Here is a 25,783-nt window from a genome sequence, read left to right on the forward strand (position 1 = left end):
AGGTGCGCTCAAAAGTCAAATCAAGCATCTTAATCGCATTTAGTCGCTAGTGATCTGTGATGTGATTCCCACATCGTAATAATAGTAGTGGCAGCGGGTCTGTTTGTTACGGGTGGCGTCAGGCTAAACATGGTACCCGCATGTGTTTGCCATTGTCAGGCTGATGCGAGCTGCAATGATGCAGGAAAAACTCGAGCTGTATGTGCCCTGGTTAGGTAATTAGCTGGAGAAAGAGTCCTAAACGTGCGTGTAAGATGAAAATTAGCTGAAGTAGCTGCATTGCAGCTAAGGCCTATGGCTATGGGGTGTACTGCTGAGCTCGGCCCCAGCGTCTCCATTATTATACTCCGTCTCCCGTTGGTATCATTCACGTTAATATGTAAGATTTTTTTTTCTTCGTTAATCTCTGAGATGAAATCTGGACACAAAATCTTAGAGATACAGTTTGAGCACCAAAAACGAATCAATTTTGGAAAAAGTCCTATTTACACTCTCAAACTATAGCAAAAGTTATATTTTCAACTTTCAACTACAAAACCAGATAAGATTGGTCATCCAACAATTCAAACTGAGCAAATTTGGCCCTTTAGGGTGGGTTTGAACTTGGTTTTGTATTTTTTTAAAAATTAAAAATTCTAATTAGATCTAAAAAATCAAAATAATTCATTTTAAAATAGAAACACACGAAATTAGTACCAAAATTTTTATAAATATAATCTATCTATTATTGCTCTATTTAAATCTTATTTATTTAAAAATAATAAGCATAACTATAAACAACCAAATAATATGAAACATAAAAAAATGGATTTGAATAATTGAGAAGTACAGTGCCAATATATAAGTTACATTTTAAGAAAAATTTTATACCCATGTCGTATTTTTTTATTTAAAATTAGTTACTTATAATTTTTTTAATTTAAATTTGAATATTTTTAAATCCCATGGGGTACAGTCAGCATATATATATATAGTGTCTGGCACGCCATATACTTATTTTTGGGTTAGGAAAGGGGAGAAGGGACTTAAGCATGGCAGGTGCCACGTGCCAGATACTTGAGTGGCAAAGGAAAGCAAGACCGTAGTTCTTAGGATACGGTTGCCACGCAAGATCAAGTTGCCACGTAGGATAAGGATCGATAAATTATGGTTAACTTTTTGTTCCAGCTGATTAGTTTACCAAGCAAGCCAAAAGAATAGTCTAAGTACCCACTGGATCTTGTCAAGCAATATCCATTATTGATAATATTTTGTCAAAGAAGAAAAGCAAAGTTGATGCAAACCTACCACTGACATGAAAATAGTAGGCCTATTTAGTTCCAACCTCATAAACCCGTAAACACAAAAAAATATCACATCGAATATTTCAATACAAAAAAATATCACATCGTAAATAGTACTAAATGAAGTCTATTTACAAAACTTTTTGCATGGATGGACTGTAAATCGCGAGACGAATCTAATGAGCCTACTTAATCCATGATTTGCAACAGTGATGCTATAGTAACCATCCACTAATTATTAATTAATCATAAATTAATAAGCATCATTAGATTCGTCTTGCGATTTACAACCCATCTGTGTAAAAAGTTTTGTAAATAGACTTCATTTAGTACTTCAAATTACCAAGATTTCATCATAAATTTTTTTTGCAAAACATCTAAACACGGCCTTAGTCTAAGGGGCCTTTTAGTTCCAGAACCAAAAATTTTTGGATGTCAAATCGAGAGTTTGACCAGATATCGGAAGGGCTTTTCGGACACTAATTAAAAAACTAATTTTAGAACTCACCTGGAAATTGCGAGACGAATCTTTTGAGGTCTTTAACCGCATCATTAGCACATGTGGGTTACTATAGCACTTATGGCTAATTATGTACTAATTAGACTCAAAAGATTCGTCTCGTCGTGTACATCAAAACTGTGCAATTAATTTTGTTGTTTAACTACATTTAGTGCTCCATACATGTGTCCAAAAGGGGAGGCACAAATTTCGAAGTGAAAATTTTTGGTAACTAAACACCCCTAAAAAAGGATCCCTAAGAAAGGGGATTCTGCTTTACTGGTAATGATGACTGCCTACCTAAATATAGGACGGTACCTGACAGTCTTTTCTTGGCTGCAACAATGGTACTGGCAAAGTCTAGGCCTTGCTTGATTTTCACTAGCATATCGTAGCACACAATTTCCGAGAAAGAAATCTCACATGAATGAAGTACTAAACAAAGTTTATTTGCAAAATTTTTTCACAGATGGGTGTAATTTTTCACGACGAATCTAATGACAGTAATTAATCAATTATTGGCTACAGTGATGCTACAGTATCATCTTCTAATCGTGCGGCCAAAGACCTCATTAGGTTCGTCTCACAAAGTAGAGCAAGGTTGTGGAGTTAGTTTTATAAATTGACTTTATTTAGTACCTCTAATTATTGGTCAAAATTTTTGTGCTATTTTTGCTAGACTCAACCAAACAGTGCCTGGAACGCAAGCTTCCCCGTGGAAAACAACCTGACCGGAAATTGTCCTTGCAAAGGGGACGAGAGGAGTGGAGAAGAGGAACCTGATCGGAGTTGGGTTGAGCAGCAGCATCACGACGGACAACGACGGCGACCTGTACTGTACGCCTGCGATTCCAGTCCCTTGCAATAATGCACCACTACAAAAATCTTGGAGTTCGTTCACTTGGAAAGAGACGTGTGAGTGACTTGACAGGCAAACAAATCACGTGTGGCCCACCGGACACAGTTCTTGTAGCCTTCGTATATGGGCTGCGACGGTGGCGAAGCGCAGCATGCGGCCCAATAAATCACCCTCCTCGGCCCAACATGCGGCCCAATAAATCACCCTCCTCTTGATTTTTTGGCACTTTTTTGTCTTCTTTTTGTCGTTGCCTTCCATTTAGTAGAGCCACTAAACGGTGGCCTCCTGCTGCATGTGTATTCATTTGCCACTCTTAAGTGTACAGCCATGTAAATGCTACGGATATTTTTCGATCGTATTCAAATTTGATCTGATCCGGAAGGATTTTTACTCGTCCGTATCCGATTTCGAGTATCCAATATCCGTAACCGATCTGTTTTTTGTCAAACCTGGGACAGCGGGACTGCTTATAGATATAGAATGTTCTAGAGGAAAGAATAGCTCATAGATGTACCTTACCTCTTTTGTAACTATTCGAATAGACATAGAACTAGCTGCAGTATAAAGAAAACTACCCGATTGTGTTGTAGTAGGACTCCAACTGTACTCGGCTAGGACTTTCCGTGTAATCATGTCCACTCGGATATATAAGGGCAGGCAGGGACCCCCTCCAAACAATTATCAATATCTAAGGCAATACAAACCACACAGGACGTTGGGGATTACGCAAACTCGCAGCTCGAACCTGTCTAAATCTTTGTATTCTTTGTACCGTCGAGTTCTAGAGCAGTCGATCCCTACCTACAAACCCTACTGCTAAGGGTATCTCTGAGCAGGTTTGGCGGTAAACACCGACAGCTGGCGCGCCAGGTAGGGGATTCAGCGAGTTCACCAACAAATTCGATGGCCGAATGAAGCAACGCCAACAGCGTGCCAGAAGGAACGACTTTTGTTTTCGGTTCCTGGGCTTGCACGGCTGATGGAACGGGAGCCTTTTCCAGCCTCCTTGTCACGCCTAACTCGCCTAAATCGAAAACCCGCTCCCAACTCGCCGACATCCGCGAGTCCGCGGATCTCGACGAGAAAAGAGTTCCACCCGAACTCGACTCGGACAACCCAGGAAACGTGACAACTCAAAACCGAACTCTTGGTTTGGTCGAGTTCGACACAAATTCTAACTCCGAAAAGTCTTACTTTTCCAAAACTCTTGGAAAATACCTGGCTCATCTGAAGACAATCAAACGCCCTAAGATTAAAAACTCAGAACTACTCGCCGGAGTGGATCAAGTTTCACGATCGATAGAGGGCTGCATCAAACTTGCAGAAACCGCTCTCAGCCCATCTGTGCTACAGTAGAACCCTAAAGCACTAAACCCACCGCAGAAGAGGTCGGGCGACATGCTCTCAGGGATCGATCGGGTAAATTCAAAGCTTGCTAACTGCATCAAAGTGGCTGAAAGCACTCTGCAAAACAAAACGCAGAAATCGGGAGGAGGAATCTGCGGGGGAGCTGGTGAGACAAATCCCCGACTTGTTCGGATGGGACCGTCTATCTCTAGGATACCTCAGAGCCCTTCACCGAAACCTGCTCACACTCGGACTCCGAAACCAGTCGAGTCCAAGTTCGATCAGGACTTTGATCGCCTCATGAACGGTCTCGAGAACTTTGAACCATTTGACGATCTTGAAGAGTGGTCAGACAATGTCGAGCTGTTCATGGACGCAATGGCCAAACCAACCGAGCATGCCGACGCTCTTTGGGAACTAGCTAAGCTTAAAAAAGGAAAAGCCAAGGCCCCAGAACAATCCAGCGACTCAATCTATGACGAACCCTGGATTAAGGAGCCTGAGGGGCTAACTCCTACTCAATCATGGCTACACTGGATGAACGAGAACGCCCTCCATGTAGAGATGGGCATATCACTTCTCACTCACCCAAAGCATGCATACTCAAAAATTGGTGGGCTAACTGACTCCGAATCCGAGTACTCCTCGGACCTGGAGGAACAACTGGACGACCTAATCCAGTATAGTAAACAAGTCGAGTCCAACTCGGCTAAGAACTTCAAGTCTGATCAGGACTCCCTCCCTAATTTGATAATATATGCAACGCCGCAAGGACGGACAGTGCACCTCAGGAAGGCACAAGATCCCAACGCTTCTGTCTCACAGCTAGAGGATCTATCCTACCAACAGAGTACTCCTTTAGACCTGCCGTCAAGCAAACAAGACCAAGAAGTTCAAGACCTCTGCCGTGAAATTCTCATGGTTCGTATCGCCGAAGAACCTAAGGGCGATCCCACGGAGCGTCTTAACCTCGACGACTACAATTCTGATGATTTCAACGAGTACCTTTCCGGCAACATGGAAACTACTCCTCCTACAATCACAGAAGCCCAAGTTACTACCAAGGAGAATCTACCTGCTCCTCCTTCTCCTCCAGCGGTGACCGTCACCATCCAACTGTACGAGCAACATCCAGCAGAAGATCTCTATGAACGTCGCCGCCAGCTCAACCAGAAGAGGGCGTTCAGGCATCAGCGCCTCGCTAACACCCTACAAGAACAACAAGGCGACAACTACAACTAATCTAACTGCGACCTCCGCAGTGTGATCAACGTTGGGCGCGACGCGCGCAACGTCATCATCTCAAAAAAAAGGAACGGGAGGAAGTCGAGGCATACAACCCTTCTTTCAACTACCGCATCCCGCCAAAGGCTTCCGCATCTTTCAAGAAGTACAAGCCGGCAACCACCAGTACCCGTCCTCAGGGTAAACCACGCACCCAGCATCAAGCTGAATCGCCTCAGAACGGAAACAGGATCAACAAAGTACTACTACGCAAGTGCTTTATCCACCTAAAGAGTTCTCACACGATCTTCCAGTGTGACTCACTCCGCAAGGCCCTTGGGGCTCCTCTCCTGAAGGAGACCCCACCAATAAATCTAGTCGACCTCTGCATTGACTAGCTCTACCCCAAATCTAGTCGACCCCCATATCGACTAGTACTATCTTCGAATAAGTTTTATTCAGTTATGTAAACTATTGCTCACGTCCAACGAGCAAGGGGTAGGTCTTAAGAGTCAGAATCTGTCACTTTACAGTTATTGTAATTTCGACAAATCCAAATAAAGTTAATTTCTCATATATCGACTACTTGGTTCTCGCTCACATGACCAATACCCCACCTCGAAAGTCTTGCTCAGCATTAGATCAGCTATCGAGTAGTTTTTATGGTTCTCACTCGAGTGCTTTTTTGACATTTACGTCTTGGGCAACCCGACAGGGTTCGTACCTAACAGTTCTGTCCTAAAAGACACTCTAGTCCTTCGGTAGGATACCCTACTCGCTCTGCCCGAGTAGGTCTTGGATACTCTTTCGGCACCTTCATCTTGGACAACCCGACAGGGTTAGTACCTAACAGACTTGCCCTAAGAGTTACTCCAGTCCTTGGTTAAAGGACACCTTACTCGCCTTGCTCGAGTAAGTTTTGGATATCTTTCTGACATTTACGTCTTGGGCAACCCGACGGGGTTCTTACCTAATAGTTCTGTCTTAAGGATTACTCCAGTCCTTGGTTAAAGGACACCCTACTCGCCTTGCTCGAGTAAATTTTGGATATCTTTCTGACATTTACGTCTTGGGCAACCCGACGGGGTTCGTACCTAATAGTTTTGTCTTAAGGATTACTCCAGTCCTTGGTTAAAGGACACCTTATTCATCTTGCTCGAGTAAGTTTTGGATATCCCTTCGACATTTACGTCTTGGGCAACCCGATGGGGTTCGTACCTAACAGTTCTGTCTTATGGATTACTCCAGTCCTTGGTTAAAGGACACCCTACTCGCTGGCTCGAGTAGGTCTTGAATACTCTTTCGGCACCTCCATCTTGGACAACCCGACGGGGTTAGTACCGAACAGACTTGCCTTAGAGCTACTCCAGTCCTCAGGTAGGACACCTTACTCGCTCTGCTCGAGTAAGTTTGGGATGTTTCTAGAATATTCACATCTTGGTTAACTCGACGGAGTTCAATCCTAACAGTCCTATTTTAAGAATCAATCCAGTCCATTAATAGGACATACTACTCGATACGATCGAGTAGTTCGGGCCATTTTCATAAACAACTGCATACTATCTGGGTAACCGAACAAGGTCTATCCTCAATGGTCAGCTACGAAAACCCCTCAAGGAGTGCAGATAAGCCCTTGATACTATAAAATAAGTTGACACAAGTTTCCCGCTTGCTTGGTTTACTATGGGAATCTCCGTTATAGAATCTTTTAGCCTCGAGTACTTGACGGGTACTACTTGCTTGCTTGAGATACAAAAAGAACTCTTGTTTTCCCTTAGTACTCTGAGTAGCTGTCGAGAGCTGCCTGTCTTCTTATCTATCAAGAAACTTATTATACCTTCAAAAATACTCAATAAGAGTTCTCGCCCTGATTGGACAACAAAGTCCATATTAGCTTCGTGCTAATAAAACATTTCCTTTGAAAAGTGTCGGTGACCTGACCCGGCGGTCCGGACTCAACCAGTGATGCTGCTGCGTGTTCCTCGTCCCAGATGTTGACGCAAGAGGCAATACAGTAGCACACGGGTTTATTCTGGTTCCGGCCGTGGGGCCGTACGTCCAGCAAATGGGTGTTCGAGAGCACTGTACTATCTTGCACTGGAGGTTCCTATAGTAGGGGGTACAGGCGAGACGAGAGAGGGAGGGAAGCTCCCAAGTCTCTGCTAGAGAAGGAGCTGATTGAGGCCAGTGCCAATATCGGGTTTCAGAGGAGCGTGTGTGCTCTGTTAGTAGTACGAAATGTTGTGTCCTACCGAATGGGCCAACCGCGACCCCCTTAAAGGAAGCCTGCCTCCTCCTTTTATGGACACAAGGAGGGTCGGTGTACATGCGTAGGGGATCGTGGAAGTCGTCGTCTTTTCCCCGAATCACGGGGGTGCAGTGGTCGAGCACTATGGGAAGTACACTGTGGGGCATGGCGTCGGGCGTGGCAGTCGTCCTAGGCATTGTCCTCGGCTTTGCAGAGATCGCGCCGGCGTCTTGACAGCCCCAGTAGGCGGCATGGTTGTCGCTGTAGGCTGTACCGTCTTCCAGGTGTGGCGTGGCGGCATTCCGTGGGCCCTGCAGGCCAGGGTCTTGCATATATATGTGTGCCAGCGGTAGTGGGGCACGTGGCGGTCCCGGGCCCCCTTGGGTGGAGTGCTAGCGCATGCACTAAGGGGGTCCAGGAGTCACGTGGAGGTCCCGGACCCCTCGAGGGGGGAGGTCCGGGCCTCCGGCTGGTAGTGCTGAGCATCTCTCCTTGGGGGACACGTGGCGACGCCAGATCCCTTCCCGAGCAGGGGACGGGTCCGGGGCCGTTGGTGTGGTGAGGTGGAGTCCGGACAGTAGGAATTGGCAGAATAGTAACGGGAGCTGTGCTGAGCACGTCTTGTATCGCATCGCAGGTTCCCACAGTGTTGCCACAGCGTCCGGGATGGCAGAGCAGTGACCGGAGTTGGCGGACGGGACTCCGGTCACAGCCACTATGGGGAATGGTGGCCTGACGCCATATGACCTGGGCGTTGTGGAGGAGTGGTTGGCATTTAATGCCCCCGTACGACGGGCGGGTTAGCGGAAGGGCCGTTTGTCCTTTTCGTCGAGGGGTGACCTCGAGCGAGACGGAGATGATTCGCCTCCCCGAGGGTAGGCTCGCTACCCTCGAGCGAGGCGGAGACGCGGGGCGCGGTCAAGGGTCTCGATGGGAGCCCTCGCGCGAGGCGGAGATCACCCCGCGGGTCCGAGGGGGGGGTGCAGATGGGCCACGTGCTGGGCTTCTTTGAGTCCTTTCCTTTCTTCCAGATTGGAAGGAGGCAGTAGGCCTTCGTGGGCTCAGTTGCCTAATATGTGTTTGCATTTTTAGGGTGATTTTAGTACCCCGATTAGGGTGCCCCTAATCGTGGTCCCCGACAGTAGCCCCCGAGGCTTTGATTGAGTCAGGGGATTCGGCCAAAGGGTATTTCGGCGATTTTACCCCTTGACGTGATCGATCGGTGCTGCGCTCCCGCCAGGCGCACCCAGGTGCCGGTCCGGCGGATGTGACAACTCGTCGGTCGGGGCAGTGCGCCTGCGGAGAGAGTACTCCAAGGCGCGCGCCCCTTTTTGTTTTGTTCTGGGGACGAGACGCGTCAGCGTGCTGAGCGGGCTAGGGCCACGATGGCGCCTGCTGCTCTGCAGCCGGTGCTTTTGCCGCGCTGTCCCGCGCTCAGGGTCTTGGCCCCACTTTCCCTGGTCGCCTTGCGACGCGCCGTTCGAGGGCAGTCGGCCAGCGCCGATGCTGCGCCGCTCAGTGTCCAAGGGCTCAGCTTTGCTTTGTCCCGCCTTGTCTCAGCACGGTAACCGATGGTATCTTTCGCTCGACAGGCTTGAAGCTTGGTGCCTGACACAGCTATAAATAGGGGTCGTGGGACTCCCTTTCCTCACCAACTTCTCTGCTCTTACTTCTAGCATCGTCTAAGTCTCGTAATGTTTTCCTTTGCCTTTCACGACCGGCCCCCAGATGGGGTGGCCTGGCTTTTTTAGGCTTTGATGCTAGAAGAATGGTTGCGAGCGGCGGGGGAAAGCTGGAGAGGGCGTGCGAACCATCCCTTAGCTTCAGTGGGATTAGCAGAAGAGCATTGGGCCCGTGGGGTCCTTCTTCCGCGATGTCCCTTAGCCAGAAGGGGGGTTGAGACGCCTGACCATGGCGTTGGTGCTAGGTTTGGGGGCCGTTCTTCGCATCGTCCCTTCTGGCGACAATGTCGCTCTCGGGGAGATGGTGTGGAGGGTGCTGTCTGCCGGCTTGACCCCCCGCAGGGTCTTCGGTGGAGGAGATGTTAGAAGAAAGCTTGCGAGGAGGGCATCCCGCTGGACACGTGCGGTCTGGGGGATGCTCCTCGCAATCCCGAGCAGCCTGGCCGTCGCGCCGGCCAAGGACTCGGTGCTCTTCATCGGCGCTCACTCCTCCCCAAGACAGGGAAAATTGCCATGCAGGTGGGAATGCGTTTGTACTTTTCAACGGCTTTAAGCCGGTAACCCTTTGTAATCTTTGTTCGCAAAGATCAATGAAGTCTCCTTGTCCTTCGCGGAGAGGACGACCGAAAGTGTATGGGTGGGCACCACCCCCGCAGGGGATTTTGGTCCTCGAATGTGTGAAGTTTCCTCCGTGGGGGTGCGTCAGCGCACCCGCGGGTGTAGCCCCTGAGGCCTTGGAGGAGTGTTTGCACTCGTCCTAGTGCTATAAAATTCGTCCTGCTTGGTTGCTTCACTGAGGTGGCCGTCCAGCGTCTTTTTCAGTCGGCATCGGCACTCCTTTCAGCCATCCTCAGTGTTTTTTGTGCTGGCACAGCGACCCAGTGTCCGGCTGAACCATCAGGGAGGCGCGCGTCAAGAGTGGGGGTTTTGGTTAAACACATGGAACTTCATAATCGACGGTCGTCGATCCATTCGAGGGTGCGGCCTGAGCCGCGGTGTGCGAGGAGCACACGAGTCCCGGCCTGCATAAAGGTGTTCGGGGAACCCTCGACTTTTATTATGGCCCTCGTCGCCCTTCCACAGGGAGGAGGGGTGAAGCGCACCATGCTACTGTAACACCCTAATTTAAATTTCAGCATTTTTTTAATAAATTTAATTGGCTTTATTTAATTTTCTAAGGTTTATTGTGTTAGACTTGCGTTTAATTTAAAATTTTGTTCGTTTAGTAATTAAAATTTTATCATAGGTTTAAAAATTTGTGTTGCATTCATGCTGGTGCATATTTTTATTTGAGTGTGGTTTGAATTCAAATTTGTATTTGAATTCAAACTTTGTTTGAATTAGAAATAGAAAGGGAATAGGAAATAGAAAGAAATAGAATGGAAAAGAAGACCCAACAGCCCAAACCCACTCCTCCCTCAGCCCAGCCCGCGGGGCACAGCAACCCAGCCCATCCTTCCCCTCTCGGCCCAGCCTCACCCCGCGCGCGGCCCAGCACGCGCTCGCGCAACGGGCCGCTCCCCGCACCGCGTCGCCCTCTCCCTTAACGCGCCTCGGGCCTACCTGCCAGCGCCCAGCGCCCACGCAAGCCCCCGCTCGCCTCGCGCCCACAGAGCGCGTCGCCCCCGCTGCCACCTGGACCCCACCTGGCAGATCCGTCCCCCTCCCGAGTCGCTCGCCCGCGCAACGGAAACCGGCCGTGATCCCCGGCGAGATCCTCGCCCGCGTGCTCAACGGCACGGACGCCCAGATCCCGCCCGCCTGTTTTATATCGCACCCCGCGGCCTCTGCGCCTCCTCCCCATTGCAGCCGCCGCCCCAAATCCCTAACTCTCATCGCCCCGCCGTGCCGCCGTGCCTCTGCTCCGCCGCGAGCACACCTCCCCGCCGCACCACGGTCCCCACAAACCCCCGCCTTAGCCCCACATCGACGCCCCGAAGCTCGCCGAGACCTTGCTCGCGACTCCCAGGCCCTGCAGCACGGGAATTTCTCCGGTCGAGCGCCGCCGGTGAGCTCGACCGCCGCTGCAATCCCATGCCGCCGTTGCCGCTCCGTGCCTGCTGACCCCGTTTTCGCCCTCGCAGGATCTTCACGAACCGATCCGAGGACACCAGGACGCCGGAGCACACCTCAACGTCCACTCTCGCGAAGCACCGAGTTGACCTCGCCGTCGTTTCACACCGTCCACCCCCTGTGCTGCGAACCCGACCGTCCCTCGCCCCCGGTGAGCTTCCACTCCTCCTCAGGCCCCTTTGGTGCTAGTTTTGTTAGGCCGTAGCCCCTGGAGAACCCCGAACGCGCCGCGCCGGCGAGCTTCTCCGCGCAGGGCCGCCGCCGACGCAGCGCGCCCCACTACCAGCCTCCCCGAGGCCCGCAAAAGCCTCAGGTGGACTACGCGTGTCGTGTAGTCCCCTCCCAACCCAGATCTCGTCCATTTTGACCCCGGGAAGGCCGAGTATGGCCATCTCCGGCGTAGCGCCGCCGTGGGGCTCGACTCCGGTGACCCGCGCCGCCGCCGTCGCCCCCTTTCAATCTGGCCCATCCGATCCGCAATCAACGGATCAGATTAGATCCTGCGTACCTCTTCGTTTTGGCGCACACGATCGCGATCCAACGGCCCAGGGTCGTTGACCACGCTAGATACTGGTCAGCGCCGACGTTTTTGCTAAAGAGCCCTCGGTGTTTTCGGTAATCAACCCGCCGTCCAGATTTGTTCAAAACTAATTACAGTGAGGCCCTGATTTTAACGTTTTAGCCCCTGAGTTTTACCAGAATAGAACCCGCAGTCCACACTTGACGTTTTTGTGAGTTAGACGAAACTAAGGTTTAATTATGTTTAGGCCCTCGGTTTTAGCAGAAAAGTCCCTGGAACCCTGTTTTTATTACAAATATGCCCCTAGAACTTGTTTTTAGCCTAGAAAATGTGTTTTAGCTCCGTTTTTAGCGTTCTTTATGTCCACGCGATCGTTGTAACGCGTAGAATAGTTTTAGCTTAGTTTTTCTTGCTGTTTTTATGTATTGATGTACTGTTTCTTAGTTTTTGCTAGTGTTTGCTTGTTTGCTTATTATTGTGCATTGTTTTGGCCATGTGTTCGTGAGTAGACGTTGATCCATCTGAGGAGCCCCAGTACCAGTACCCGGAGCAGCCGTCTTCCGAGCACTTTGAGCAGCAGCCTGAGCAGTACGAGGAAGGCAAGTGTAACATGAACAACCTATCACTTTTAAATACATTTTTCATACTGCATTTAATTCTGTATGCCTATAAGGACTGTCCTAGCCACTTTATATCCTTTATATATCCCTTTGGGTTGCATTTGGTTAGTTGTGCTAGGTTGCTATGCTATAACACACTCTGGTCCTTTTTAATTAATTTGATTAATGGTTTACTTGAACTTAATTCTGAGAGTGGCACTCTGTGTGGCTTGAGTGGCTTACGTCTCGTTAAAAGATGGTTTTTGTAGAAACATGGTTTAGGGGGCCAGCACGGTGCTTAGTGCTTGGTTGGCCACTCTCCATAAGGACCGGTTCATAGAGCGACAACCTGGGACAACAGCGCTACCACAAGACTAGAATGGGATAGACTTGGCTTACTAATTAGGTCTTTTTGGTTTGGAGTAACTTACCTGCGGGGCAAGAGTAGTAAGCTTCAATGGTCCCTGCTCCTCCGGCTTGGTCTGTGCTTGGATTGCGCTCCTATGCTTGTACCCCCGGAGGTGGGCCCCATCGTCGCTGACCTAACTCTCACGGTTACGCCTTACCAACGAGATTCTTTGTAACAGCCTCGTAGTGAGTCGCTAGTCATCTCACCTAAGGAAGTGTGATGAACCTCTAGCGTAGCTCACGACTTGTGGGTAAAGATGTGCAACCTCTGCAGAGTGTAAAACTGGTATACTAGCCGTGCTCACGGTTATGAGCGGCCCAGATCCTCCTTTTGATTAGTGGGGTTGTCTCCTTCCGACGAGGGAGGTGCCTCTCGGGGTTACCTTGGTGGCTTGGTTTTGGTTTGGTTCTCAGTAGTAGCATGATTAATTCTGATTAATTACTATGTAACTGGGTTAATGGTAATTCATCAACTCGTAGTAAATAGCTTTAATAAAATTTTGCCAAGACTTAAAAGCTAATGCAGTCAGTCAGCCAATCTTAGAGCCTCATAGTTTGTGTTATACTTGTTGAGTAGAAGTTGTGTACTCACCCTTGCCTCTTCTCTACTTTTTCCTCTTGGATACGCTACTGCTGCTCAGTTCCTGCCGACACGAGGGAGTTCGTCCAGTGCTACCAGGGCTACGAGGACTTCTAGGTGTTCGTCTCCCAGTCGACGTCCTTGTGGCGCCCTGCTTCAGCTTCGGAGAGTTTTTATCGTGTTTGTACTTCGCTTCCACTGTATCAGACATTTTTGTCATTAATGTAATAAATAACATTCGTATTTCGATTTATTATGTCTTATTCGTGATATGTGCTGTGATATACTGTTCATTCTGTTGTATATATGTGTGACTTGATCCTGGCACGTATATGATTGCTCGGTTTATGTTCTTTTATAAACCGGGTGTTACAGAGTGGTATCAGAGCCATATCGACTGTAGGACGAAGCCTAGATAGAACTGGTCGAGTTGTAGGACTTCTTCTCTCCAATCCTTGCCTGCTGAAACTATTTTACTATTATACCCCTTGAATTTTATGACTTTTACCCGTCTTGCCTTGATCTCTCTCTCTAAAGAATAGTTTTCGTAGATTTTGGCCTGAATCAGTCATCTGACCACCATGAGTATCAGCTAGGTGACCCTTTATAATAATACGATAGCACGCTCTGCGACGCGTTGTGTTAGTCGAGTCGTGTGTTAAACTCGGCTAAGTCGTGAAAATTGTCCGCTTGTTATTATGCTACATGTTTGATTTGGATTTTTGAATGATTGCATAGCTTAGTAGTTTAAATTTGTTTAATGAAAATCAGTAATAAATTAAAGTTAACTAATTAATAAAACGAGTTAGATCGTTGGGGGTAAAACAGTCCACTGTATCCTGTCTACTTTATCATGGCTGAGTCTTTTTCCACAAAGAGTTATCATATCCATCTGAATTTATTCCTGCAATATCCTTACTCGTGAAATCTTTTGTCCAAAATCAGATGGTGAACACCAGGCGTGGTTCTGACCAACAGGGGCAGAACAACCAGGGTCAGAACACCCAGGGGACCGGGATCCCGATGCCGCCGCCTTTGACTCCGGAGCAGTACTTCCAGCTCCAGATGCAGATGATGGCCACCCTGAACAACACTGTTTAGGCTCTTCAGCAGGCTCACACTCAGCCTCCGCCTCCTCCACCGCCGCAGCCTCGCGACAGCCGTGCTGAGTTTCTGAGGGGTCACCCGCCGACGTTCTCTCACACGTCCGACCCTCTTCAGGCTGACGACTGGCTCCGTGTAGTGGAGCGTCAGCTGGACATCGCCCAGTGCGATGATCGGGAGAGAGTTCTGTACGCAGCAGGACAGCTGCGAGGGGCAGCTTTGGACTGGTGGGAGTCCCACCCAGTTCAGGACCGCGAGGCTCTCACTTGGCTCCAGTTCAGGGAGCGGTTCCGCAGCCACAACGTCCCCGCGGGCGTTATGAAGATGAAGCAGAAGGAGTTCCTTGCACTGAAGCAGGTAATCTTAAATATAATCATTCAGCGGTTTCTTTTGAGCTAATGCCCCTTGTTCTATCCTTGTGAATCTTGAGTTAATCTTTCGATATCTATCTGTCTTTGTCACTTCAGGGGACTATGTCGGTCACGGAGTATCGTGATCGCTTTCTTCAGCTGGCTCGCTACGCCCCTGCCGATGTTGCGGATGACCGCAAGAAGCAGGAGCACTTCATGGAGGGCCTTGAGGACTACCTCCAGTACGCGCTGCTCAACCTCCGCTTCGACGACTTCAACCATCTGGTTGACAGCGCGCTCAACACTGAGCGCAAGCACTTGGAGATGGAGGACAAGAAGAGGAAGATTGTCCCCGTTGCTTCCGGCAGCAACACTCGTCCACGCCTCCAGTAGCCTCAGCAGTACCAGCAGCAGTACCGGCCTCCTCAACAGTACCAGCAGAGGCCACCGCAGTAGTACCCGCCTCAACAACAGCAGGCAGGTCAGGGCCCGAGGCTACCGGCGCCTCCGGCTCGTGCTCCACCAGCTCCACCGACACCGCAGGCTCCACGTCCGGCAGCTCCTACCGGACAGCAGGCTCAGGGACCCCCTCGCACCTGCTTTCACTGCGGCCAGCCGGGGCACTACGCCAACGCTTGCCCCCGGAAGGCGCAGGCGGGACAGCAGGGGCGCCCAGCTCAGCCCAGGGCGCCACTTCAGGGCAGAGTGAACCACGTGACGGCCGAGTCAGCGGCCGAGGCTCCCAACGTGGTTATTGGTACGTTCATGGTTAATTCATATCCAGCTACAGTGCTTTTCGATACTGGTGCTACGCATTCCTTCATTACTCAGTCTTTTGTCGAGCATCATGGTATTCATACTAGCACATTAAAGAGGTGCCTGTTAGTATCTTCACCGGGAGGACAGTTGAGGTCTCACACTTACTGCCCGAGAGTCAGTGTTTCCTTGAGGGGAGTAGAGTTCTGTACTGATCTGATGGTGCTAGACACCAAGGGCATTGATGTCATTCTGGGAATGGAGACTCTGGCCAAGTGGGGAGTCCGGATAGATTGTGCTCAGTGGACAGTCTTGCTATCAGCTTCCAGTGGCCAAGAGGTTGTTATCAGTGCAGTGGAGCCTTCTGGATTTCTTCATCAGATGGAGGCTAGACCCACGGACGGTATTCGCGTGGTGTCTGAATTCCCGGATGTCTTTCCGGATGATCTGCCAGGTATGCCGCCTGAACGCGCCATTGAGTTTTGTATTGACCTCTTGCCTGGCACAACTCCTATTGCAAAGCGGCCCTACCGTATGGCACCTATAGAGCATGAAGAAGTTAAGAAGACTATTGATGAGTTGCTAGCCAAGGGCTATATCCGTCGCAGCTTCTCTCCTTGGGCTTTTCCATTATTGCTGGTAGATAAGAAGGATGGTTCGAAGAGAATGTATGTTGATTATCGGGAGCTGAATGCAGTCACTATCAAGAACAAGCATCCACTACCCCGTATTGAGGATCTCTTTGATTTGCTTCGAGGTGCTCGTATATTCTCGAAGATTGATCTTCGCTCGGGTTATTTTCAGCTGAGGATCCGTCCTGGAGATATTCCGAAGACGGCATTCACATGCAAGTACGGGCTATATGAGTATACGGTCATGTCCTTCGGCTTGACTAATGCCCCGGCTTTCTTCATGCACTTGATGAACATGGTTTTCATGGACTATTTGGATGTCTTTGTAGTGATTTTCATTGATGATATTCTGATTTTCTCCAAGACAGAAGAAGAGCATGAGGAGCATCTGAGACTCGTACTGCTAGAGATTGAGAGAGCATCAGCTGTATGCCAAGTTCAGCAAGTGCGAGTTCTGGATTGACGAGGTTCCATTCCTCGGTCATGTTATCTCTCAGGGAGGCATTGCTGTTGATCCGAGCAAGGTGAAGGATGTACTCGAGTGGGAGACACCGCAGACAGTAAAGGAAGTCAGGTCTTTCTTGGGCTTAGCTAGATATTATCGGAGGTTCATTGAGAATTTCTCCAAAATCGCGAAGCCTTTGACTTCTTTGCTAGAGAAGAATGTGGCATTCATATGGACTGATGAGCGTCAGAGGGCCTTTGATGAGCTGAAGAAGAGGTTGACTACGACGCCAGTCCTGACTCTGCCAGACCAGACGAAGAGGTTCACGGTATATTGTGATGCTTCGAAGGATGGTCTTGGGTGTGTTCTGATGCAGGAGGGCAGAGTGATTGCTTATGCTTCACGGCAGTTACGTCGGCATGAGCTGAATTATTCCACTCATGATCTTGAGTTAGCCGCAGTTGTGCATGCTCTGAAGATTTGGAGGCATTACTTGTATGGGCAGCGGTGTGATATCTACACGGATCACAAGAGCCTTAAGTACATTTTCACGCAGAATGAGCTGAACATGCGGCAGAGAAGATGGCTAGAGTTGGTCAAGGATTATGATCTGGAGATTCACTATCATCCGGGCAAGGCCAATGTTGTAGCAGATGCTCTGAGCAGAAGAAGTTATGTCAACATGGCCGTGGCTTTCCAGATGCCTCCAGAGTTATGTGAGGAGTTCGAGCAGTTGAGTTTGGGCTTCTTGCATCATACTTCCAGTGCAACATTCGAGGCAGTACCGACTCTAGAGGCAGAGATCAGGCAGCACCAGAAAGATGATGAGAAGCTGCAGGAGATCCGTGAGTTACTCAAGAAGGGCAAGGCTCCTCATTTCAGAGAGGATGATCAGGGTACTTTGTGGTACAAGAACTGGATCTGCGTGCCTGATGTGCATGATCTCCGGAAGTTGATTCTGAGGGAGGCCCATGATACAGCTTACTCTATTCATCCGTGCAGCACGAAGATGTATTATGATCTGAAGGAACGTTTCTGGTGGTATAGGATGAAGCGTTCAGTGGTAGAGTATGTGGCTATTTGTTACACCTGTCAGCGTGTCAAGGCTGATCATCAGAGGCCAGCAGGTCTGTTACAGCCTTTGAAGATTCCAGAGTGGAAATGGGAGGAAATCACTATGGACTTCATTGTTGGATTGCCTCGTACTCAGAAGGGGTACAACTCCATTTGGGTAGTAGTGGATCGACTGACGAAGGTTGCTCACTTCATTCCAGTGAACACTACTTACTCCGGTGCTAGACTTGCAGAGTTGTACATCTCTCGGATTGTCTGCTTGCATGGTGTGCCCAAGAAGATCATATCTGACAGAGGGTCTCAGTTCACTTCTCGGTTCTGGGAGCAGCTCCATGATTCGTTGGATACGAAGCTGCGTTTCAGTACGGCTTATCACCCTTAGACAGATGGGCAGACAGAGAGAACCAACCAAGTGTTGGAGGATATGCTGAGAGCTTGTGCCATTCAGTACGGTACTAGTTGGGATAAGTGACTGTCTTATGCTGAGTTCTCATATAACAACAGCTATCAGGCCAGTCTGAAGAAGTCCCCATTCGAGGCATTGTATGGCAGAAAGTGCAGGACTCCTCTCTATTGGGATCAGATTGGTGAGAAGCAGCTCTTTGGCCCTGAGATCATAGATGATGCAGAGCAGATGGTTCATGCTGCGCGAGAAAATCTGAGGATTGCACAGAGCAGATAGAAGAGCTATGCAGATGGCAAACAGAGAGACCTGACTTTCAGTGTCGGTGACTATGTGTACCTGAAGGTGTCTCCGATGAGAGGAATCCGCAGATTCAATGTCAAAGGGAAGTTAGCACCTCGGTATGTGGGGCCATTCAAGGTGCTAGAGCGGAAAGGCGAAATTGCTTATCGCCTGGAGTTACCTCTCAGCCTCTCAGGAGTTCATGATGTCTTCCATATATCTCAGCTGAAGAGGTGTTTGCGAGTACCTGAGGAGCAGGCACCACTGGATGGAGTAGATGTGTAGGAAGATCTGACTTATACCGAGCATCCGGTGAAGATTCTGGAGACATCAGAGAGGGTTACTCGGAACAAGCGCATCAAGATGTGCAGAGTTCAGTGGAGTCATCACAGTGAAGCTGAGGCAACATGGGAGCGAGAAGATGAGCTAAAGAAGACGTATCCAGATCTCTTTGCTAGCCAGCCCAGCTAAATCTCGGGGACGAGATTTCTTTAAGGGGGTTGGGTCTGTAACACCCTAATTTAAATTTCAGCATTTTTTAATAAATTTAATTGGCTTTATTTAATTTTCTAAGGTTTATTGTGTTAGACTTGCATTTAATCTAAAATTTTGTTCCTTAAGTAATTAAAATTTTATCATAGGTTTAAAAATTTGTGTTGCATTCATGCTGGTGTATATTTTTATTTGAGTGTGGTTTGAATTCAAATTTGTATTTGAATTCAAACTTTGTTTGAATTAGAAATAGAAAGGGAATAGGAAATAGAAAGAAATAGAATGGAAAAGAAAACCCAACAGCCCAAACCCACTCCTCCCTCAGCCCAGCCCGCGGGGCACAGCAACCCAGCCCATCCTTCCCCTCTCGGCCCAGCCTCACCCCGCGCGCGGCCCAGCACGCGCTCGCGCAACGGCCCGCTCCCCGCACCGCGTCGCCCTCTCCCTTACCGCACCTCAGGCCCACCTGCCAGCGCCCAGCGCCAACGCAAGCCCCCGCTCGCCTCGCGCCCACAGAGCGCGTCGCCCCCCTGCCACCTAGACCCCACCTGGCAGATCCGTCCCCCTCCCGAGTCGCCCGCCCGCGCAACAGAAACTGGCCGTGATCCCCGGCGAGATCCTCGCCTGCATGCTCAATGGTACGGACGCCCAGATCCCGCCCGACTGCTTTATATCGCACCCCGCGGCCTCTGCGCCTCCTCCCCATCGCAGCCGCCGCCCCAAATCCCTAACTCTCGTCGCCCCGCCGTGCCGCCGTGCCTCTGCTCCACCACGAGCACACCTCCCCGCCGCACCACGGTCCCCACAAACCCCCGCCTTAGCCCCACATCGATGCCCCGAAGCTCGCCGAGACCTTGCTCGCGACTCCCAGGCCCTGCAGCACGGGAATTTCTCCGGTCGAGCGCCGCCGGTGAGCTCGACCGCCGCTGCAATCCCATGCCGCCGTTGCCTCTCCGTGCCTGCTGACCCTGTTTTCGCCCTCGCAGGATCTTCACGAACCGATCCGAGGACACTAGGACGCCGGAGCACACCTCGACGTCCACTCCCGCGAAGCACCGAGTTGACCTCGCCGCCGTTTCACACCGTCAACCCCCTGCACTGCGAACCCGACCGTCCCGCGCCCCCGGTGAGCTTGCACTCCTCCTCAGGCCCCTTTGGTGCTAGTTTTGTTAGGCCGTAGCCCCTGGAGAACCCCGAACGCGCCGCGCCGACGAGCGCCGCCGCGTAGGGCCGCCGCCGACGCAGCGTGCCCTACTACCAGCCTCCCCGAGGCCCGCAAAAGCCTCAGGTGGACTACGCGTATCGCGTAGTCCCCTCCCGACCCAGATCTCGTCCTTTTTGACCCCGGGAAGGCCGAGTATGGCCATCTCCGGCGCAGCGCCACCGCGGGGCTCGACTCCGGTGACCCGCGCCGCCGTCGTCGCCCCCTTTCAATCTGGCCCATCCGATCCGCAATCAACGGATCAGATTAGATCCTGCGTACCTCTTCGTTTTGGCGCACACGATCGCGATCCAACGGCCCAGTGTCATTGACCACGCTAGATACCGGTCAGCGCTGACATTTTTGCTAAAGAGCCCTCGGTGTTTTCGGTAATCAACCCGCCGTCCAGATTTGTTCAAAACTAATTACAGTGAGGCCATGATTTTAACGTTTTAGCCCCTGAGTTTTACCAGAATAGAACCCGCAGTCCACACTTGACGTTTTTGTGAGTTAGACCCTGAAACTAAGGTTTAATTATGTTTAGGCCCTCGGTTTTAGCAGAAAAGTCCCTGGAACCCTATTTTTATTACAAATATGCCCCTAGAACTTGTTTTTAGCCTAGAAAATGCGTTTTAGCTCCGTTTTTAGCGTTCTTTATGTCCACGTGATCGTTGTAACGCGTAGAATAGTTTTAGCTTAGTTTTTCTTGCTGGTTTTATGTATTGATGTACTATTTCTTAGTTTTTGCTAGTGTTTGCTTGTTTGCTTATTATTGTGCATTGTTTTGGCCATGTGTTCGTGAGTAGACATTGATCCATCTGAGGAGCCCCAGTACCAGTACCCGAAGTAGCCATCTTCCGAGCACTTTGAGCAGCAGCCTGAGCAGTACGAGGAAGGCAAGTGTAACATGAACAACCTATCACTTTTAAATACATTTTTCATACTGCATTTAATTCTGTATGCCTATAAGGACTGTCCTAGCCACTTTATATCCTTTATATATCCCTTTGGGTTGCATTTGGTTAGTTGTGCTAGGTTGCTGCGCTATAACACACTCTGATCCTTTTTAATTAATTTGATTAATGGTTTACTTGAACTTAATTCTGAGAGTGGCACTCTGTGTGGCTTGAGTGGCTCACATCTCGTTAAAAGATGGTTTTTGTAGAAACATGGTTTAGGGGGCCAGCACGGTGCTTAGTGCTTGGTTGGCCACTCTCCATAAGGACCGGTTCATAGAGCGACAACCTGGGACAACAGCGCTACCACAAGGCTAGAATGGGATAGACTTGGCTTACTAATTAGGTCTTTTTGGTTTGGAGTAACTTACCTGCGGGGCAAGAGTAGTAAGCTTCAATGGTCCCTGCTCCTCCGGCTTGGTCTGTGCTTGGATTGCGCTCCTGTGCTTGTACCCCCGGAGGTGGGCCCCATCGTCGCTGACCTAACTCTCGCGGTTACTCCTTACCAACGAGATTCTTTGTAACGGCCTCGTAGTGAGTCGCTAGTCATCTCACCTAAGGAAGTGTGATGAACCTCTAGCGTAGTTCACGACTTGTGGGTAAAGATGTGCAACCTCTGCAGAGTGTAAAACTGGTATACTAGCCGTGCTCACGGTTATGAGCAGCCCAGATCCTCCTTTTGATTAGTGGGGTTGTCTCCTTCCGACGAGGGAGGTGCCTCTCGGGGTTACCTTGGTGGCTTGGTTTTGGTTTGGTTCTCAGTAGTAGCATGATTAATTCTGATTAATTACTATGTAACTGGGTTAATGGTAATTCATCAACTTGTAGTAAATAGCTTTAATAAAATTTTGCCAAGACTTAAAAGCTAATGCAGTCAGTCAGCCAACCTTAGAGCCTCATAGTTTGTGTTATACTTATTGAGTACAAGTTGTGTACTCACCCTTGCCTCTTCTCTACTTTTTCCTCTTGGATACGTTACTGCTGCTCAGTTCCTGCCGACACGAGGGAGTTCGTCCAGCGCTACCAGGACTACGAGGATTCTAGGTGTTCGTCTCCCAGTCGATGTCCCTGTGGCGCCCTGCTTCAGCTTCGGAGAGTTTTTATCGTGTTTGTACTTCGCTTCCGCTGTATCAGACATTTTTGTCATTAATGTAATAAATAACATTCGTATTTCGATTTATTATGTCTTATTCGTGATATGTGCTGTGATATACTGTTCATTCTGTTGTATATACGTGTGACTTGATCCTGGCACGTATATGATTGCTCGGTTTATGGTCTTTTATAAATCGGGTGTTACAGCTACCCATGCCCGGGCCGCGAGCTATGGCTACTTCAGTGAGCTGTTATCGGGTAGTTCAAGTGGACGTCCGTGCCCCGTTCGATAAGGGTCGGCTCGTGGTCTGTGGACACGTCACATAAAGCGCTCGCAAAGGTTCGCTAGGCGGGCTCGGACCCATTCGATAGGGTCCGAGGGCTCGATGCTCTCCCTCGATGGGATCCCCCTGCTAGGCACCCTCGACTGGCCTTGAACTCTACGTAGGACGTCTCGAACTCCGTGTTCGAGGGTAGCTTGTACGACACATCCATGCAGGCCCTGACTCTGGCGATTTGGGGCACCTGTAGAACCCTCGACGGGCCAGGCTTCGAACCCCTGATTAGTAAGGCCTCGGAATAAGGTTCCCTCGAGGGTGAAGAGCCCCCAAAAGGAATATTCCGTCACAGTTTGCAAGCGACGCAGAGTCGCTGGTCGTGTGCGCGGGTCTTCCGCTGGTCGTGGGCGACATGGCCCGGTACGTGCGGTGCAGTGCTGGCACGCCTTTTCAAGCGACTACCTCGGGTAGACGAAGCAGCGTGGGCGGCGGCTAACAGATGGAACAGTGCAACAGCCGCGCCGCGCCCATCGGTTACCACGCCATAGTTATTGCTGAGTGCGCGCGTGGGAGACTCCACGGTCATGGGGACCATCCGTCAGCAATAGCAAAATCTACCGCATTCAATGCGGGGGATTCGTGCCGTGGTGGCGAATCCGCCCATCGTGGTGAATAAAAGCGAGAAAGGGGGGATTGTTTGGGCTCATCTGGTCATTTGCCTTCATCTCCCTTGCCTTCTCCACCTCCCCTGCATACTAAGCCCACAACCGAGAGCGAGAGGAGGAAGAAGGAGAGAGCGAGAGCGCACCTTAGGCACCGCAGAGCTTACCTTCCCACATCGCCCCGTAATTCGAAGCAATGTCGGACGTCCGGGAGCCGTTGCCATGGGGGAAATCCACCGACACAGAGGCGGTTCTGGAGCAGCTGGTCGCCGACCGGCTGCTGCCGATGAACACCAGCTTGGAGCGGCCGGCGTGGATTCCCCCGCGGCCGGAGAAGACCGAGCCGAATCCCCCCGAGGGCTACGTCGTGAGCCTCGTGCGTCTCCACGAGCGGGGATTCGGCGTCCCCGTCAGTTGATTCATGCGGGCGTTGTGCGAGTACTACGGGGCGGAGCTGCACAACTTCGGCCCCAACTCCATCTCACAGGCGGCGGTCTTCATCGCTGTCTGCGAGGGATACCTGGGGATTGATGCACATTGGGATCTGTGGATCCACTTGTTCCGCGGCGAGCTCTTCATCGAGAACGTGTGGGGCCAGCCGAAGAGGTTCACGCGTGCGGGCGTCTTGATGCTCCATTTGCGCCCAAGCCGGAAGAACCTATACATCCACAACAAGATGACGACGAACAACGCCGGGTGGACTCGAGGGTGGTTCTACCTACGCAACTTCGGCAACAGGCTCCCTGCGTTCACCAACAGGGTGCTCTGGGAGAGACCAGCGAAGTGGGACTGGGGGGTATCGCCCCTAGCGCATCAAGCCAGGCTCGAGGTCCTCACCAATGCGTTGGTGCACCTGGCGAGGAAGGGGTTGATGGCGGCTGCCATCATTGTGAACTTTCACCAGCAGAGGGTGATTCCTCTCACGGAGAGGAGCCTACCGATCTTCGGCCTCACCCCCGGGGTCCCGGCCTCGGGCTCGAGGATGTCGATGGTGCTGCTCCCCCGAGGCATCGCAAATGATCTCTGGGAGATTAAGATGCGCCCCAAGCCGGGGTACCTTTCAGTGGTGAGTCTCGATTCCAATTCGTTGCCGACTTGTGCTATTCCTTTCCCGGTCCCTGACTCTAATTTGATTGCATTTTGCAGGGGGTGAGCCGCAGGTGCCACCCCTCGAGGTCTCCGATCTCGGAGTAACGCGAAGTCAACCGCCTGCACGTAGAGGCGGTGAAGAAGTGGAAAGAGGCAGAGGAGGCGGCTGCCGACAGGAAGAGGAAGAGGAAAGAAAAGCACGACAAGGCATGCAAAATTGCTCACGCGGAGGCGAAGCTGCGGCCTGCTACACCCGAGTCCACGCATGAGGAGGAGGACACCTCGGATGCCGAGGTCAACCTCCCAGGTGATGACGAGGCGGCGACAGGCGAGGATTCTCCGCCGGTCTATCAAGGGGCTGGCGACGAGGACGCGTCAGTGATGCTGCGTGAGGCGAGGCCCACACCGGGGTTGTTGATGGACCCGCCCCTCGCGGGGGTGGAGCGGAGGTCGCCCACGCCGGCGGCGGCCGGAAGATCGTCTACGCCCATGACAGAGCGGAGGTCGCCCCTGCCGGCGACGGGTGAGGGGACGCCCGCGCAGACGGCCTCGAGGCTCCAAGCCGATCCGAGGATGACACCCTTGGATCAGTCGTCGAGGGGCGTCAATGTGCCGCGGGCCCGAAGGAGTGGCACGGTCAAACGCAGTATGAGCGCCCGGTCCGGGTAAGTGGTTTTGGTTTTATTCTTTGCGTTCATTTAATCGATCCCCCAATCCTGCTAACCTCAGCCTTTTCTTCCCTGATTTCCCGCTCCGGGGCCGTCACCAAGGATGCAGCCTCGCTCGCGCCGGCCAAAGCCCTCAAGACCGTGGCACGCGCCACGCCGCACACGGCGCCGCAGCCCCCGCTCGTCGTAGATATTGTGGCGACGGCCGCGAAGCTGCGGGAGGCGATGCCTCGAGGGGCCCAAGCGGCCCAACAGGCTCGAGCGCCGGGGAATGGGGGCAATGCCAGCCAGAGTGGCGTTGAAGCAGCCACTCAGGCTGACGCCATGGGGGAGGCCGGCCGGGGTGGCGCAGATGACGCTACCCGGCCGGACGTCGAAGTCAAGGTCGGTCGGAGTGACGCGGATAGCGTCGCTCAGCCGGTCGCAGAAGAAGGAGCTGGTGGGGACGCGCAGGAGCACCCCTCTAGCTAAACAGAGATGGAGACCCTCGTCCCCGAGCCCCCGAGGACTGGGGTCGAGGGCGTCTCGGAGGAGGAGGAGTCGGCGCCGAGGGCGCTGGTGGCGGAGGAAACCCGCGTCTCGGTGCCTGCAGAGGCCCGGGACGAGGGTGTCATTGCAGCAACGACGGCGTAGGCGGCGCCGGAAAGCGTGGTGCTGGTGGTACAGCTGCCAGATAGCAGCGAGGAGTTCGGGGACTTGAGGGACATCGACCCCGCTGCTGCAGCAAGCGCCGACGACCGGATCGCCGAGTTTACGTCGGCCTTCGAGGAGGTGCTCAACGAGGGGACGTCCGAGGGGCCCATCACGAGGCAATCATCCAGTCCGGGGTCCCCCCGGAGTTTCTCCGCGACGAGCAGGAGGAGGAGGCCATCTGGCAGGCGCAGATCGAGGCCAACTCTCATATTCTGAACTACCTCGATCGCGCCCTGGAGCTCCATAGGACGACGGATTACCAAATCAGTCAGGTAAGCGGC

General features: G+C 51.3%; 1 protein-coding gene across 1 annotated transcript; it reads left to right on the forward strand.

Moving 5' to 3' along the window:
- The first annotated feature begins 23,923 nt into the window (after positions 1 to 23,923).
- On the forward strand, positions 23,924 to 25,280 carry LOC120695188. The gene is made up of 4 exons (XM_039978489.1): positions 23,924 to 24,118; positions 24,199 to 24,201; positions 24,274 to 24,787; positions 24,871 to 25,280. The coding sequence occupies exons 1-4, from the start codon at positions 23,924 to 23,926 to the stop codon at positions 25,278 to 25,280; spliced, it is 1,122 nt and encodes a 373-aa protein (XP_039834423.1).
- The last annotated feature ends 503 nt before the right edge of the window (positions 25,281 to 25,783 follow it).

This window comes from Panicum virgatum, chromosome 2K (genome assembly GCF_016808335.1).
Source record: "Panicum virgatum strain AP13 chromosome 2K, P.virgatum_v5, whole genome shotgun sequence".
NCBI lineage: Eukaryota > Viridiplantae > Streptophyta > Magnoliopsida > Poales > Poaceae > Panicum > Panicum virgatum.